We start from the raw sequence: 16,574 nt of genomic DNA on the forward strand, positions 1-16,574 counted from the left end.
TGGAGAAATACATACAAAGAATGGGGAATTGATTCGAGGACTGGTACAATTTCCCCCCTTTCTTAATTAGGGTTATAGCTCACACCAACCTGTGGAGTCTGAGCAGGTGACAGTGCCATCTGCTGTAGCCCTGCACACCAACCTTCAGACTGCTTAAAATAAGAACATAAGAAAAGCCACGTTGGATCAGGCCAATGGCCCATCCAGTCCAACACTGTGTCACACAGTGGCCAAATAAACCCCAAACCCAAGTGCCATCAAGAGGTCCACCAGTGGGGCTAGAAGCCCTTCCACTGTGCCCCCCCCCCCAGCACCAGAATACAGAGCATTACTGCCCCAGAGAGTTCCAACGATAAGCTGTGGCTAATAGCCACTTACGGACCTCTTGAAGCTGTCTATGCTTGTAGCTGCCACCACCTCCTGTGGCGGTGAATTCCATATGATAATCACCATTTGGATGAAGAAGTACTTCCTTTTATCAGTTCTAACCCACTCAGCAATTTTATTGAATGCCCACGAGTTTTCGTATTGTGAGAAAGGGAGAAAAGTACTTCTTTCTCTACCTTCTCTATCTTGTCTTGTTTTGAAAATGTTGTGGCTTTGGTGCTCTTTCAAGGGAAGAGAATTCCAAAGTGAAATCTTTCTGTCCTTCATGTCTGCACACATATATGGAGGCTTATTTGCAGCCGTATTAGTTGTTATTATCTATGATATTGTTTTTTTAACACAATTAAACAGATGGCTTGGGGAATAGCATACAGATAATTAAGAGTGTTATAAAAGTATTCCAAAAGTTGAATTTTGAATGATTGAGCAGAGCTTTGAATGACTGTAAATAGCTTGAAATTCATAAAGTTCAGGTAGATGGAGAAGAGACCTTGAGATTTGTTAGTTTGATTGCTTTTTAGGGACATTTAATACTTTTATAGTACCTACTATCTGGGTTTTTGGGTTGTGTGATTTTTCTCCCCCGGTATACTCTTTTAACAAAAAGCATCCTTTGCTGCTGCGGACTCCTTTCCCGCTGGCAGAGGGAAAGCCTTAGCATTATCCAGCGATTTGTCATTCTGGCATGGTATGTTTGTTCTTACAAGGATTAACATGTACTTTCCATTTCCGCCCCCCCCCCCAAAAAAAGCAGTGAAAATGAAGTTTTATTTGAAGCACAAACATCTCGCTACATCAATGAATTTGATGAGATTTCAAGACTAGGAAAAGGAGGGTATGGGACAGTGTACAAGGTAATTAACACCCCCTCCCAGAAGCTTTATATTCACTTTTGCTATTGAAATGAAAGGAAGTTACTTAACAGGTTGTCTGTTCTGAAAGTAACAGATTGTCCCTCTTCCTAGTTTAAGCAAGGCTGAGCTTGTATGTGTACTTTGGAAATACTATACAGTGATGAGGACCTGGTAAAAAGTGTAGATTAGCCATAATAGCAAGTGGCGGTTTGTCATTATGGTAATGAGCTTGGGAGGAACATCAGTTTCATATGCTTTATGCTGTTTCCCTGTACAGCCCTCTAATCAGATTTCATTGCAAAGAGGGAGAGAAGTTTATCATGGTGTCTGTACATATAATGGTTTGCACCCTCCTCTGCAAGCTGGTATTCTAAATTGTGGTTTAATCTTTGTTTGGAATCCTAGTTTGAGGGAAGAGGGGAAATGCTAGAGATTCGGTCGTAACTGACAAACTGTGATTTGCCACTGAGCTTTTTAATTAGATCACTGCAGAGGTGCTGCAGCTCATTTAATGCAGGGATGAACTGTACTTTGCCACTGCATCTAAATGGTACTGATAGGATGGGTACTGTGGGCAGATTATTAGCTGACCCTTCCCATCAATTTAGAAGCTTCTAAAACTTTACTGCATCCCACTGATTTATGCACCAATCTGTTTTCAGGTCAAGAACAAACTAGATGGTCAGTTCTATGCAATTAAAAAAATCCTTATTAAGAAGGCAACCAAAAGAGACTGCATGAAGGTATGCATTGATTTTATTATACTTTGGATGGTTTGTTTTTTTTTCTGTGACATATATTTTATTTTTAACATAGCAAAAATAACAATAGACAAAAAGACAACGCAAGAATAATGATACACTAACACAACATATAACAAAAAAAAGGAGCTTAAGGTTGCGTCAATATATAAGTCATTTTCCATCATTTCAGTTATCATACACTTTTGCCCAATCATATAATGGTTTCCAAGTTTCTTTACATTTCTTTATATTCCCTTCTCTCAGTTTAGTTGTTAAAAAGTCTATTTCTGCTACTTCATATAACTTTGCAGAAATTCCTCTCTCCCTGGTACTTGCTGAATTTTCCAGTATCTAGCATATATTAATCTAGCCACAGTTACTATATACAATAAAAGTTTTCTAGTTAATTTCGAGATAGAGTTCTTACATATATTTAACAAATATAATTCAGGTGTATGCTGTATGGTTATTTTCAATATTTTTTGGGCCCATGCATGGATCTGGGCCCAGTATTTGTTGGCTTTTTCATATTGCCACCAACAATGGTACAGAGTTCCCCTTGTCCTATTACATTTCCAGCATTTGTTAGAAGAGTTAGGATAAATTTTAGCTAGTTTCTCAGGCGTGAAGTACCAGCGATATACCATCTTGTAGATGTTTTCTTTAAATGTGACCGATTTACTTAATTTGAGATTCTCTTTCCAAATTTTTTCCCATTCCACTAATTCTATGTTATAACCAAAATCCTGCATCCATCTTACCCAAGTTTCTTTAACTACTCCATCCTGCATTCTTACCTCTAAAAGCCAATTATAGACTTTAGAAATCAACTTCTGATCAGTACTTAAAGTATCAAATTCATTGAATTTCTTAAGAAAACCTATTTCTTTGTCTGCTTTGTATCTTGATCTAATCTGTAGTTTAATCCACCAATCTAGGGATTTTTCATCAAGTTGTAAATCGCCTTTATCATCTAATAAGGTCCCATAATTAAGATTGTGCTCCCACTGGTAAAGGTTAGGGTGAGTTGATGCTTCTACCGGAGATAGCCATACAGGCGTGTACCTGTAAAATTGGGCTTTTACTCTTATCCAAATTTTATAGATTGACTTTCTTATTTCGTGTATAAAAAATACACTATTCTTTTGGGGGGGTTGGTACCAAATATAGGAATGCCACCCCCTTATTAGATCTGCCCATTCTAATGTCAGCAATCTCTTATTCAATAAAAGCCAATCCTTTGCCCAAGTTAAAACACACAAAATCTGCAAAGCAAATCTGATTTCCAGTAGCCAGTAAGAAGGCCTGCAGGGCAAAAGCCCCATGTGGTCCTATCTGCTTTCTTCAAAAGCTTTGTGAGCACTACTAGTTTGGAGAATTTCATTCTCTTAGAGGGGGCTCAACCAGAATGTCAGCACTTATGCAGCAGGTTCCTTTTGTGGCCAAGAATTTCGCTCTGATGCAGGCTTAACAAGAAGCCTTTTTTTGGGGAGCAGTATGTGCCTCAGATTTTATTTTGAAAAACAGCAGGAGGCAGGAAGGCTTCGATATATTCTCTTTGATCTTTTTTGGTAGGTGTTACGAGAAGTTAAAGTGTTGGCTGAACTGCAGCATCCGAATATTGTGGGGTATCACACTGCTTGGATGGAACATGTTCAGCCGGGCTACCTAAAAGGTGAGTGTAATTCTTCCTTTCTTAGTATGTTCTTTGGATGAAATGAATATCCTAATGAAGATCTGCCACTCCTGTAGTAGTCAAGGAAAAAAAGGGATTGTAAATTGAAAAGGAGCTTATGGAACATGGCCCTGATGCTAGTCTGTGGTAATGGAAAGATAAATTTATTATTAAGCATTGGGGAAGAAAGTCAATGTACACAAAATGTATTTTATTTAGGCTCTGGATGAATATACCATAGTCAAATAGAATTCTTTTAGCCATGGTGGCATTCAAAAGCCAATGGCATGAGCTCTGGGGAGGGTCTGTGGCTCAGTGACGAGCATCTTCTTTGCATGCAGAAGGTCCCAGGTTTGATCCTTGGTGGTGTCTCCCACTCAAAAGATCAGGTTGTAGGTAATGTGAAAGAGGACCACCTGAGGTCCTGGAGAGCCGTTGCCAGACAGAGAAGAGTGACTAAGGCAGCTTCATTTCTGGGCTTCTCTTCTGCTTGACTCTTGGGGTGCAGAGGTCTTTCATTATCCCCCGAGGGACATGGGGTATGTTGGGTAGGGGGCAACTAAGCTCTTCCACAGCACATAGGCTTTGAATGCCTCCATAAAGTATTCGCACTGGGACTGAAGGCAAATTGCTCAGAGTGAGTCAGTACAATCAACAGGATGGGACATTAAATAAATGATGAAATAGGATTAGGATTGTAGAAGTCTGAAACCAACCAGAAATCTAAAAACTAGAATTGAAGCAAAATATAAGCATTAACATGATGCATCCATCCATCCAATTCATACCCTGCCCTACCCCAAAAATGGACTCAGGGCGGCCTAGATCATAAAACCAATGAGATAAAAACAGTAAACAATAATTAAAATCAACAATCAATAACAAAAAAACCTTTATGCCTTACATCAGAAGAACATGCATATAGGCAACCCCAAAAGCTCCAGTGCCCAGAAAATATTAAAAATTGATGCAAAAGTTACATAGCTTGCTGACTTACAGCAAGTACGCACAGTAGTATAGACCACAGTCCCTAATCATTTATCCAAGTTCATAAACTATTTTGTACAGTGCATGCCTATTACCTGTGATGAACAGCCCTCTTGAATAATTCAGTTTTGTAGTTTGTGGAAGGCCAGGAGCCTGGGAACCTTCTTGACTCATCAGGTAGACCATTCCGTAAGGTGGAGAACAGAGAATGCACATGGATGTGTAGTTGTTGATTTTGCCCATTTGTAGGTTGGCACCTGAAGAAGGCCCTGCTCAGATGAGTGAAGCTGTCATGGCAGAGCACAGTGGGGGAGAGGCAGTCCTGCAGATAAGGGGGCCATGAAAGGCTTTTCATTTGATAGCCATGACCTTACATTTTTTGTGAGTATGTATGTATTGATGTATGTACACACACACAAGGTAGGGTCGGAGTACCTTTGCGAGGTTTGAAGCTTGTTGGGTAAATGTGTCTAGTTCTGGAACATTTTAATATCTGAATGTGCATTAATCAAGAGCATGATGGCTTGAATTGTCTGCACATTTAGAAAGCTGAACCGCTTAATTTAAAGCATAATTTTCTTATTGTTCAAGTTAAGAGTTTTGTGTTTCTATGTTTGTTTGCAGCTGAGAAAACCTTGGCATTGCCACACCTGAAAATGGCTTCTGAACCAGGAAGTACTAAGTATGAATTTAATATGTGACATGAACTGTTTTCGCCAGGCAGGCAGCCTCCCCTCCCCCCTCCCTGAACTCAAAATGTTGCCAAATTGGTCTTGTTTTATAGTAATAAGGATATATTTTGAGCTTTCTGAGGACTTGAGAAATAAAAAAGTCTCATTTAGGAAATTGAAGGAGGGCCTAATGACCAAGGATGAATATAAACAAATAACCAGTGCTTGTAGTGAGAAAGCTAAGAAGGCTAAAGCTCAATATTAGCTTAGCTTAGTAAGAGATGCTAAAACAACAAAAAAGGTTTCTTATTTTCAAAGTAAGAAAAAGAGCAAGGAACACGGTAGGCCCATTGAGGGGACAGGAAAGTGAAATTGTAACAGGTGATAAAGAAAACACAGAACTGCTCAACTCCTACTTTTCCTCTTGTGAGGGAAAAGGGACTCAAACATGGCAAAAACAGAACACCTGATGAGACAAGGGAGTTTTGCAGCCTATGATCAGTTTAGGAGTAGTACATAAACACTTTCTTTAAATGAAACTAAGCCCTTGGGGACAGATGAACTGCATCCAAGAGTACTTAAAAAATTTGCAGACATAATTTCTCAGTTTCTGGCCATTATATTTGAGAATGCTTGGAGAACAGGTGAGGTGCTGGAAGATTGGAGGCAAGCAAATGTTGTTCAAGAAGGAGCAAAACTGTTGATTAAGAAGGGTAACTACTGACCTGTTCACTTGATATCTATACATGGAAAAATTTTAGAACTAGAGATGTAAAATTTCAGAAATTTTGAAGCTCGGAAAACCCCTCATTTGGGGGGGGGGGTTTTGAAAAAAAAATGGGAATTTTCGGAAAAATTGAAAAAAAGCCACATTAGCAATTCTTTTTTTTTTTCCAGATTGAAAGTCATTCTGTTACTTTAGAAACAAAAAAATATGAATATGGACAATTTTACTTGACATGAAATTATCACAGCTAGCATACTAAAAATATAGTGTATCCAAACAATTATTACAAACAGAATTTTATTTTTAAATTTTATTTGTAATTGTAACAAATGGAGAGCAGTCTCCTGAACTGTTTACTAGTTTATGTGGAACAGACAAAAAACCCTCCACAAATTTTTTTTTAAAATTCCAGAAGTAACAATTATTCATATTTCTTCTCCACAGTATTAAATAAAAATAAAAAACCTCATTCTCATAAAAAGAATTGAAGAGGGGGGAAGTGTCTAGAAGGGAGTGTAGGACTAAGTTTCAATGAATGGGCCTGACCTAGGACATGCTTGTCCTCCGAGCACACAAATTAGAGTAATCTGATACCATACATATTTTTTAGAAATGATTTGGAAAATATTTGAACACCTTGTCTTAAAATGTTCATCATGTTAAAATAAAACATTCCATAATCATTTTTTTCTTTTCTTTAAATTTTTCCAATTTTTAAATATAAAGTTCTGCATTTAGGTAGGAAAAAGGAAATGCATCATTATAGGCTGGAGGAGACTTGTATTGACAGTAGTATATGTGAAGAGCATCTCGGGGTCATAGTGGACCATACACGGAATGAGTCAGCAGTGTGATGTAGTAGCTAAAAAGGCAAATGCAATTTTGGGCTGTATCAGCAGAAGTATAATTTCCAGATCACATGAAATGATGGCATGCTTCCTTTGGGAGGTGGTGGGCTCTCCTTCCTTGGAGGTTTTTAAACAGAAGCTAGATGGCCATCTGATAGCAATGCTGTTTCTGTGAACTTAAGGGGAGGTATTTGTGTATTTCCTGCATTGTGCAGGGGCTTGGACTAGATGACCCTGAAGGCCCCTTCCAACTCTGTGATTCTATTCTTGACCAGTCCTGTTTCATCTTGTTTTTACTTGGAGAAAGTGTTCTGCCCCTCTGCCCATGTAGAGCATTCATAACCAGCATTTCCCCATCTGCACTAGTGGAGCAGCCCTGTTGTAGCCCCCTCAGGTGTTAATACCTAACCTTGCTGCATGAAGAAACCACAGTTGAGTGCCGAGTGATTTTCTTAGCAGAATACAAATTTAGGTTAACTTACTGAAGAAGCATTTAATAGCCATTTAAGTCTAGTAAGATAGAAAGACACAGGAAGACAAAGCCAGCTGGTGCACTATGGCAGCTTATCTGGGAAAATAAAGTTTTCAAGAATTTTTTTCAAGATCTCCCAGAATTTATACTTACTAACATAATTAATAGTGTAGGCTTTTACCTGAAGCATTTTTGAACTATTTTATTACAATGCTGCCCTATTATGTATGTAACAAAGCCCTCTTGAATAATCCAGGAGAATGTGACCGTCTACCCACTAATTCCTTGTTAATTTTATTGGTTTTGGAAGATGACTGCTGTTGTCTTGCAGAGATAGTTGCAGTGTTGAAGAGATGGAAGAGAGCAGTTCCATTATCTTTGCTGATCCCAACGATTCAATCAGTAGGAATGAAGAAGGAAGGAAGATGAATGCATGTGGACTCTCTGCCAACTCCTATGACAGCAGCTGTACCAGTGAGACTGCCAGTAGGTTGCTCTGCATAGACAGTCCTGTATCTGCTCTCCCTTGCTACCCTCAAGATAGGAATAAAGGCCATTCAAGCCAAGAAGAATTTTCCCAGAAGGATCTGTCTTTGCAAGGGGAATGTGAGGTAAATACAGGCCTGTTGTATTCTGGCAGGGGCAAGGCAGTCTTGAGCAAACTTGACCCAGGTAGTAGAACGAAAGTAAAAATGTGGCTGTTTCTCTAAAGATAGGACGTTTCATGCAAATAGACAAGAAGGGGTGAGTGATAGGATTTATGTGAGTCCCCCCCCCCCCCCGCTTTTTAAATTTCAGATTTATTAAAGTTAAAGGTCACCAACAGTATAATAACAGTTAAGAATGATTTCAGATGAGAAGAGTCTGTAGAGGAGAGATTTAGTCATTCCAAGATGGCAGCGTGTGGATGCTTTTGAGTTTAAGATCCCATATGCTGGAGTACATTAATGTGAGAGATTTAGAATTGCTACTTTGACCCAAATTTTAGTCCCTGGAGGTTATGACTGTTTTAGCAGAAGGGGCTCTGCAATTGTGCCTGTACTTTCCCTCAATTAACAGCAGCCACCACAACCCTTTCTGAGGATGCTGACATTGACAAGATGCCACTTTCCTCTGGTGATACTCCATTTGATACTCTTGTGACTGGGAGGGAGAGAGAGCTACGAACTGTGAAGAATACCAAGCTCTAATTTAAATTCAACATATCTCTTAAGTGCCTGCTAGACTATTGAGCCACCCTGGACTCATCAACTTGAATCGTGAACCTCAATCGGGACACTGACAAACCCAAGCCCTGATGTTTCTGAGTGTCACGCCCCGCCATGACCGCTGCTCTCTTGGTGACCTCGGAGGAGCCAGGGCTTGGCTGGGCGTCCCCGAGGTCTCAGAATGTGGGAGGACAGATCTGGGTTATTTCACCCGTTTGTGCTCGTGTCCTCCCTGGCTGTGCTAAGCTCCACTCACTCTCTGCCTAGGCAGCCTGTTTAGCATCAGCCAGCTTCCTCCCTGACCTCTCAGCCTTGTGGCCTGTTATCCCTCTCCTGGCCCCCTCCCTTCCACCCTGGTCCCACCCCCCGGGTAGCTCCACCCCCGCTTATAGGCGGGGATGCGGAGGAAGGGCTCCCTGGGGTGTGGTTGTCAGGCGGCTGGGGCATGGAGGTTGCTTCAGGGCGTGGCAGCGCCAGCCGCTGCGACTCGGGGCTCCTGCTTCCCCAGCCCTCAGGGCCGGGTGATGTTCCTGCCCTCTCCCTCTCGTTGCCGCGGTTGTGGCATGGCCGCCTCACCTGGGCCTGGGGGCGGGCTCATCAGCTCCTGGCCTCAGCTGGCGTCCTGGGAGGGCGGGCTGCGTCGGGCGGCCAAAAAGTAGGTGGCAGCATCGGGGGGAAGGGGGGCTCCAGGCAGGCCTGTCGGCCCCCGGCTTCGACCGGCGCTTCGGGAGGTCGGGCCACTTTGGACGACCAGGTGGTCAGCGTCGGGGGGTGCGGGGGGGCTCCCACCGGAGTCCTGTCACCACTGGGACGGGACACTGAGTAATGGTAAAAACTTGGCAGAGGCTGGTGGTGGATGCGGCTTGCAGAATGACTGGGCACCTGGGGGTTGGTTGTGGCACTGTGAACTATCCTTGGACTTGGACAGCCATGCTTTGTGGAGTACTGCCCTTGTGATCTATATATTTTTGGCAGGCTCCAGAGGCCTTGACCAACTTCAGGCAATCCCATCAGTTTCGAACCCTCCTTGGAAGTCTTGTCTGCTTGTGGAGTCTGCTGATTTGGCAGCTGGTTTTGACTGGTTGAAGCAGGAACAGCCTAAGTAGTGCTCAGATTTTGTTTTGGGACTGCCTGCTTTACCACCTTGAACCATGAATGGCAGATGAACCATGGCTGGATGACTGCCACAAGAAGCTGAGCCAAACTGAATGCGACTGTACCTGATGGAAGCTTTACATGTCAATCTATTAAGCATAGACTGCATCCAAAAACATCAGGCCTCCAGTCCCTTAGAATGAGTGAGGCCACGAGATACTGTGGAGACCTATTTGAAAGACACAGAGAGGCACAACGGAAGAGTCCTCGCCCCTTGTTTCCCTGCCAAGCAGGAGACAAATATTTTAGTTGCAAGTTTTTGGCCTGCCTAAATATCAGCCATAATTAGAGGGTTTATTGTTTATTAATTGATTAGGTAGACTGATTGAGGATATTGGTTAGTAATTATTATTAGAGGGTTTGTTATTGGATTTGTATGGGTGGGTTGTGGGAGGGTGCTAAAATAGTTTATAGAGGGTGGGTTAGATATAGTAATAGGAGTTTTATTCTTATAGGTTAGGGTCATGTTGTGTAGTATAGATTGTTTTGCTGTCAAGATCAGCATTTGACCATCTGCCTAGTGCTTCCCTGCTGTAAGACACCTCACACTAGTGTTGAATTGGCTGTTGGGAAGGAGGGGAGGATTGTGTTGGAAGAGCAGTTAGATAGCCATTATTGTAATTAAGTAGTTGCTAATTTTGCTGTGAGATTAACTGCATGTATGTGCGAAACTGGGCAAAGTGGTGTTGAAAGGAACCAGCAGGGGAAGCCACCAGGGAGACAGGGATCCTGGTAACCAAGGGATGTGAGCGGCATAGGAGTGGGAAAGGATTTTATCAGGGGAAGTGGTGGAGGTATGGCTATGCTCGGTCCCTTTTCAACCTTTGCCTCGTTCTGAGACATGTTGGTAGTGGAGCTAGGAAGATGTACCCTTCTCAGGTACTGATGTTGTATAATGCCAAGTCCATCGATAAGAAGACTGCAACTCTTGCAAAATTATTTGGCATATGTGACTGGGACGTTGGTGCAGGAGGGTGAGACAGTCACCCTGGGAGAATCCCCCCCTGGTTCTCAGTCTTTCATCAGTCCCAGACAAATGGGTAGGGTGATGGTCTTTTTCCTTCAGGCCACTCCTTACACCAGAAATAATCAGCTTTGATTGTGTAGGACTAATGTGGGATGCAGAAGAGAGTCTGGCTGTCTGGCTAGTGTACTGATCGCCTAATGCACCAGCAGATACCTTCTGAGCCTGCTGGAGGCAGTATCGGGCTATGCCTTGGAGTTTTCCAGTCTCTTAGTTTTGGGGGATTTCAATGTCCATTCCTGGTGACACTGTGACTCAGTTTGTATCTGTTCGCATGAATCAAGAGCTGTCAGTTATCAAAGATTGTTGAACAAAATAGGCAAGCAGTGTTCCCTCTAAGCTGAGTTAGCATGAGTTAGCTCACAGATTTTTAGTAGTCGGCTCAAGGTTGACTCAGCCTTCCATCCTTCTGAGGTCGGTAAAATGAGTACCCAGCTTGCTGGGGGAAAGTGTAGATGACTGGGGAAGGCAATGGCAAACCACCCTGTAAAAAGTCTGCTGTGAAAACGTTGTGAAAGCAACGTCACCCCAGAGTCGGACACAACTGGTGCTTGCACAGGGGACCTTTCCTTTCCTTATATTATAAATTGCAATTACAGTGCCACACAGTTTGCTATTATTTACTTGTCATTGTGAAACTGCGTTTCTTTATTTATTGTAATCCATAGTTGCCATGGAGAGACATGCACCAACAATAGAAAATCTTGTTCTGATTTTCTTCAATATTCATAGTGACCTAAATTTCAGTTCTTTGCAGCTAGTTTGAAATGGTGTGTATGTAAAGTGCTGTCAAGTCACAGCCAACTTACAGGGACCCTTCCTGGAGTTTTCAAGGCAAGAGACATTCCGAGATGGTTTGCCATTGCCTGCCTCTGCATAGCAACCCCAGACTTCCTTGGGGGTCACCCATCCAAGTATTAACCAGAGCTGATCCTGCTTAACTTCTGAGATGGGATGAGATCAGGCTAGCCTGGGCCATCCAGGTCAGGGTGTTGAAATGCTAGGAAAATATATTTTCCCCATCAGTGCTTTGCAGCTTAGTGGCTAGTATTGAGACATTTGGGTTCTTTATCTAAGTTGGAGAATCCAGATAGCTTTTGAAATTGTCTTATCGCTGTTTGAAAATTGTCTTATCTGTTTATATGGATTCTCTCCTCCCCAGGAGAGAATCCATATAAACTTTTAGCGATGCCCCTTGCATTCTACTTCCCTCCACGTGCTTTGCCACTAAAGACGTGAGCTGCTTTAACAGGCTCAAAATTTGTCCTTCATGAGTTATTTTCAATAATATAAGTCGGTTGTAGTGTTCTTAGTTGTGGTTCTCCAGTTGTGGTTTCTCCAGTTGCAGTGTTCTCAGTGGGGTGGCTCCTCCTCCAGATAATTATTTATAAATGTATGCATACTCAAAAAGCTTGTGTTGCTGTTGTCTTCTCAGATGGAATACCATCTGATGCTTCACATACAGATGCAACTGTGTGAAACCTCCTTGTGGGAGTGGCTCACTAACAGGAACAAAAGATGCCTGAGAACAGAGGAACCTACTGGTAAGTTTTAAGCGGTTACCTTTGAACCTGGGACCTTCCACATGCAAAAGAGATGCTCTGCCATTGAACCACAGCCCTTCCTGACTAGCCTTTAAGTTTAGGATCTAAGTTTCTATTCTATATCTGCAGTTGGCTTATAGTTACAAGTATAATAACGTAGCAGGCAGAATCCAGATAGCTGTGCATCTTGATCTGTATCATCAAAGGGGGCTTTGGTTTTGTTCTTGAACAGTTCAGTTGCTTCTGAAACCTGCTTCAGCTTCCAGCACAATCTGCAAAAGAGTTCCTGTGCACTGTTTTAATAACCCAGCTGATTGCACCAAGGTCTTTGGGTGGGCCTGAAGCTGCTCTTGTGACCCTTGCCAGCAGAGCTGCTTACGTTGTATTCGGCAACAACAGTGTAGCTCTGTTAGTATTATTGATTTAAACCCTGCCTTTCTCCCCAGCGGGGGCCCAAAGCAGCTCACATCATTCCCATCTCCTCTGTTTATCCTCACAAGAACTGTGTGAGGTAGGTTAGGTTGAGAGCGCATGACTGGCCCAAAGTTACCCAGTGAGCTTCCATAGCATGAGTGAGGATTTGAAACTGGATCTTCAAGATTTCTAGGCTGGGTATCTCAAGAGAAAATTCGCATTGCTTTAGAATTAATTTTTAAACCTACGTGGTTGCTTAGTTTTGTTTAGCTTTTTAAAACATCTTTGTTGGTGGAGTGGAGTTGAATTTTGTATTTACTCAAAGGAGGTAGGATGACCTCCCTCCCCACAAAATGACACATACATACACATGTGAACACAACTTTTACAGGACATAATTGCAACTTGAATGTTAATCATAGAATCATAGAGTTGGAAGAGACCTCCAGGGTCATCTAGTCCAACCCCCTGTATAATGCAGAAATATAAGACACATACCCCCTTTTTTTGGTGGCATACCTGTAGAAAACCCCTAGTCTTTCACTGAAGTAAATACTGTGATTTTTCTTTCATCATAGATCCTTACCAGCATGTGGATGTTAATTGGACATTAAAGATCTTCCAAGAGCTGCTAGAAGGAGTGTATTATATCCACAGTATGGGAGTCCTGCACCGGGATATTAAAGTGAGTGACATTGATCTTTCCAGACCATTTTGAGTTTAGCAAGCTTTTCCCTGCAAAAAGAAAATTCATTTCCAAATTCCTGCCACTACTCACACCATTCCAGATTCTGCCACTACTCATACAACAAATGCTTGCAGTCATAATGTGCGCAAGTTAATATATTCATAATTAGGGACACTTTGCACGCAGAAAGTATAATCTCCTTTTATAGCAGATTTATTTATTGCTCATCCAGGAATAGAGCTCAGAGCTGACTTGTCACATTTTTTTACGCTTTAAAGAGCTCCGGACATCGAATATGTTTCCCCCATCTATTTCAGCCTTATAAGAACCCTTTGAGGTAGACTAGATTAGAGAGGACATTGCACCCTGGGAATTTGTGGGGTTTTAAATGTGGCCAACTCACAGAACTGATTCCTTCCTCATTTCAGACAAATGTATGTAATCCAAACCAGATCTGTCAAGATCAGTGCATACCTTGTGCTAGGGGCAGTGGCTCTGCAGGGTCCTAGGCAAAAGTCCTCCTCCTCCCCTCTTGCTGCCTGAGATGTTTTTAACTTGGGGGTGGTCAGGATTCAAGTTGGTGCCTTCTCCACAAAACACGTGCTCTGCCACTAAAGATGTGAGCTGCTTTAACAGGCTCAAAGTTTGTCCTTCATGAGTTATTTTCAATAATATAAGTCGGTTGTAGTGTTCTTAGCTGTGGTTCTCCAGTTGTGGTTTCTCCAGTTGCAGTGTTCTCAGTGGGGTGGCTCCTCCTCCAGAACAGGGTTGATTCCGCCAGACTGATCCAGGAGGGGGAGTGGCTTGTCCCCTGGGCCTACTGTACAAGCAGGATGTGTTTGGCACTTAGGTGTGCAGCAATCCAGGAATCTGGCCCACAGCTGGTGGCGCAAACAACAATAGGGAGGGGAAGGGACTGCTGTGGCAGGATTTCTGGTGGGTTGGCCCTCTTTATGAAATTGGCCACAAGCTCTCCAGCACCAAGTTATTTAGCACTATTAAGCATTCACATTGCTAACAGCCTAGGCTGAGGATGTAGGTCAGTAAATGTGTGTGAAAGGTAAAGGCTGTCTCAGGACAGGAAAAGCCTTATATGGTACGAACTGGCCATCTGTAAGATGCGGCTGCAGATTCTGGAATGCAGTTGACACAGATAATATCAGATAAGATAAGAGTATACTGATAGGAGTTTCCAGGGATAAGCCTTTATATACCCTGAGCTTTTGAACAGAAGGGGCTGACTGCATGAGAGAAAAGGCACCTTTATGCTGGTCAAGCCCTGGAATTAACAAGCCTTTGTTGATTTCAGCCTGAGCTGACTTGGATAGAGACAGAAGACTGTCTCTATGCTGATCATGCCAAACTTAAATGGAACTTGAGACTTAGACTCTAAACTCTAACTGGGAACAATGTAGCCTAACAGGATGTAGACTTAGACTATAGAATTATGCTTTACTATGGAAATATGTTTTATGCTTGACTACATTCTAACTGTGTAACTGTATTCTGAATTGCACTAATGCTATCTGTTGCTAAAGAAGAAACTTGGAGTCTAATAAAGCTTATTTGTTATTAAGTGTGTATTAGCCTTCTGATAACTGCAGGTTATTTTGAGTTTGGGTTACTGAGGGTACAGCGAGGTGTACAAAAGTAATCCTGCAGCCAGCGCCGGCTCAAGGGAGGTGGCGTCCCAGGCAGGTGCTGCCCTGCCGCCCCCCTCCCTGTGGCATTGCGTTGCAGTGCACACTCCATTGCATTTCCTCTCCCCCCAGTGTGGCAAGGCAAGGAGGAGGAGGAGGCGGCTCCCCCTTCCCCCATTCACAGCCTGCAGTACCTGGGTCCTGAGCCGACGTAGTGTGAATCTTCTCTTTAGAAGGACAAGACTGAAGTGAAGACTTCTCCCCTATCCCTTTCCGGAACAGGAAGGGAGGGGGAGTCAAACCTTCCCTTCAGCCCCGTGCTTGTAAAGAGAAGATTCACATTGCGTTGGGCCAGTAGGGCGCAGGTGCTGCGGGCTGTGAATGTGCAGGGAAGGGAAGGGGGTGCTGCTGCCTTCGCAGTGCAGCACGCTGTGATCGTGGCAGGGCGAGGAAGGGAAGGTAAGGGAGGGGCAGTAAAGGGAAGGGAAAGGAGGGGCGGGTGGTGGCAGTGATCGTGGCAGCCAGTGTTCCCTCTGAGTTAGCCTGAGCTAGCTCACAGATTTTTAGCTTCCAGCTCACACATTTTTGTTTTAGCTCAGGAAGGATGTCCCCAGAGCACAATAATTTATGCAGTAGCTCACAACTTCAAAGCCAGTAGCTCACAAAGCAGAATTTTTGCTCACAAGACTCTGTAGCTTAGAGGGAACATTGGTGGCAGCCAGCGGAGGCAGGTAAACTAGGCGTTTGTCTGGGGCACCGGGAGGAGGGGAGCCCACTTTGGCACCCCTACCCTCCCGGTGCCCTACACAACCGCTTAGTTTGCCTAATGGGCCCTGCCTGCAACAGCTGCCTCCTGAGGTCATGCCGCAACTGGCAGCAAGCATAGATTAGATTTATTAAATTTATAAATAAATGCAATTAAAGATTTTTTTTAAAAAAAAAAACTTAAAACATGCTTAAAACATTAGCATTTGTTGGTCTTAAAGGTGCTTTCTTTGTATCTCTCCCATGGGATCCAGTGAGCTGGGCAAAGGAAGCTCTGGCTCTTTCCTTCCTTCCCCAGGAGACCAGGATGGGGAGGAATCTCAGCCAACAGAAGGAAGAGAGGCTTGGCTCAGTAGGTCTATTGTGCGATTGAGAGAGCCTGGCAAAGCAAGCTATCCCTCCCCCCTTCCTCCTCAGCAGATGGAGAAAATAGAGGCTTTTCTCTGTAGCTTCTGTGCGATTGAACAAGCCTTGCAAAGCGAGCTGCTATGCAGAAGGAAGCAAGAGAGGAAGAAGGAAGCAGATGACAGCCAGTTGCTCAGGGGCCTGATAGGAGCCCTCTGTGGGCCTAATTCAGCCCCTGGGCTGCATGTTTGATATCCCTGCTGTAGGCCACCTCAGGCATCTGGAGATTTGTGTACATCCATACTTGGACACCCTTCTCATCAGGTCCAGCAGCGTCTCCAGACACATTTGGGACACCTAGTCCACACTCCTCTGCCTGCAGAAACACTGTTTCCTCGTCAACCAGTCAAAGAGTTTCCTTCAACCA

The 16,574-nt window shown here is 43.2% G+C and overlaps 1 protein-coding gene across 1 annotated transcript in view; it reads left to right on the forward strand.

The window, feature by feature from the left end:
* Window positions 1–16,574, forward strand: part of EIF2AK1 (eukaryotic translation initiation factor 2 alpha kinase 1) — a 41,070-nt gene that overhangs the window by 9,766 nt on the left and 14,730 nt on the right. The window contains exons 5-11 of the mRNA XM_060260944.1: window positions 1,139–1,241; window positions 1,904–1,984; window positions 3,560–3,659; window positions 5,271–5,328; window positions 7,696–7,975; window positions 12,187–12,295; window positions 13,288–13,394. Coding sequence (XP_060116927.1) covers window positions 1,139–1,241; window positions 1,904–1,984; window positions 3,560–3,659; window positions 5,271–5,328; window positions 7,696–7,975; window positions 12,187–12,295; window positions 13,288–13,394 — 838 coding nt within the window. The remainder of the gene's footprint in view (window positions 1–1,138; window positions 1,242–1,903; window positions 1,985–3,559; window positions 3,660–5,270; window positions 5,329–7,695; window positions 7,976–12,186; window positions 12,296–13,287; window positions 13,395–16,574) is intronic.

Source organism: Heteronotia binoei, chromosome 20 (assembly GCF_032191835.1).
Source record: "Heteronotia binoei isolate CCM8104 ecotype False Entrance Well chromosome 20, APGP_CSIRO_Hbin_v1, whole genome shotgun sequence".
Taxonomy (NCBI): Eukaryota; Metazoa; Chordata; class Lepidosauria; order Squamata; family Gekkonidae; genus Heteronotia; species Heteronotia binoei.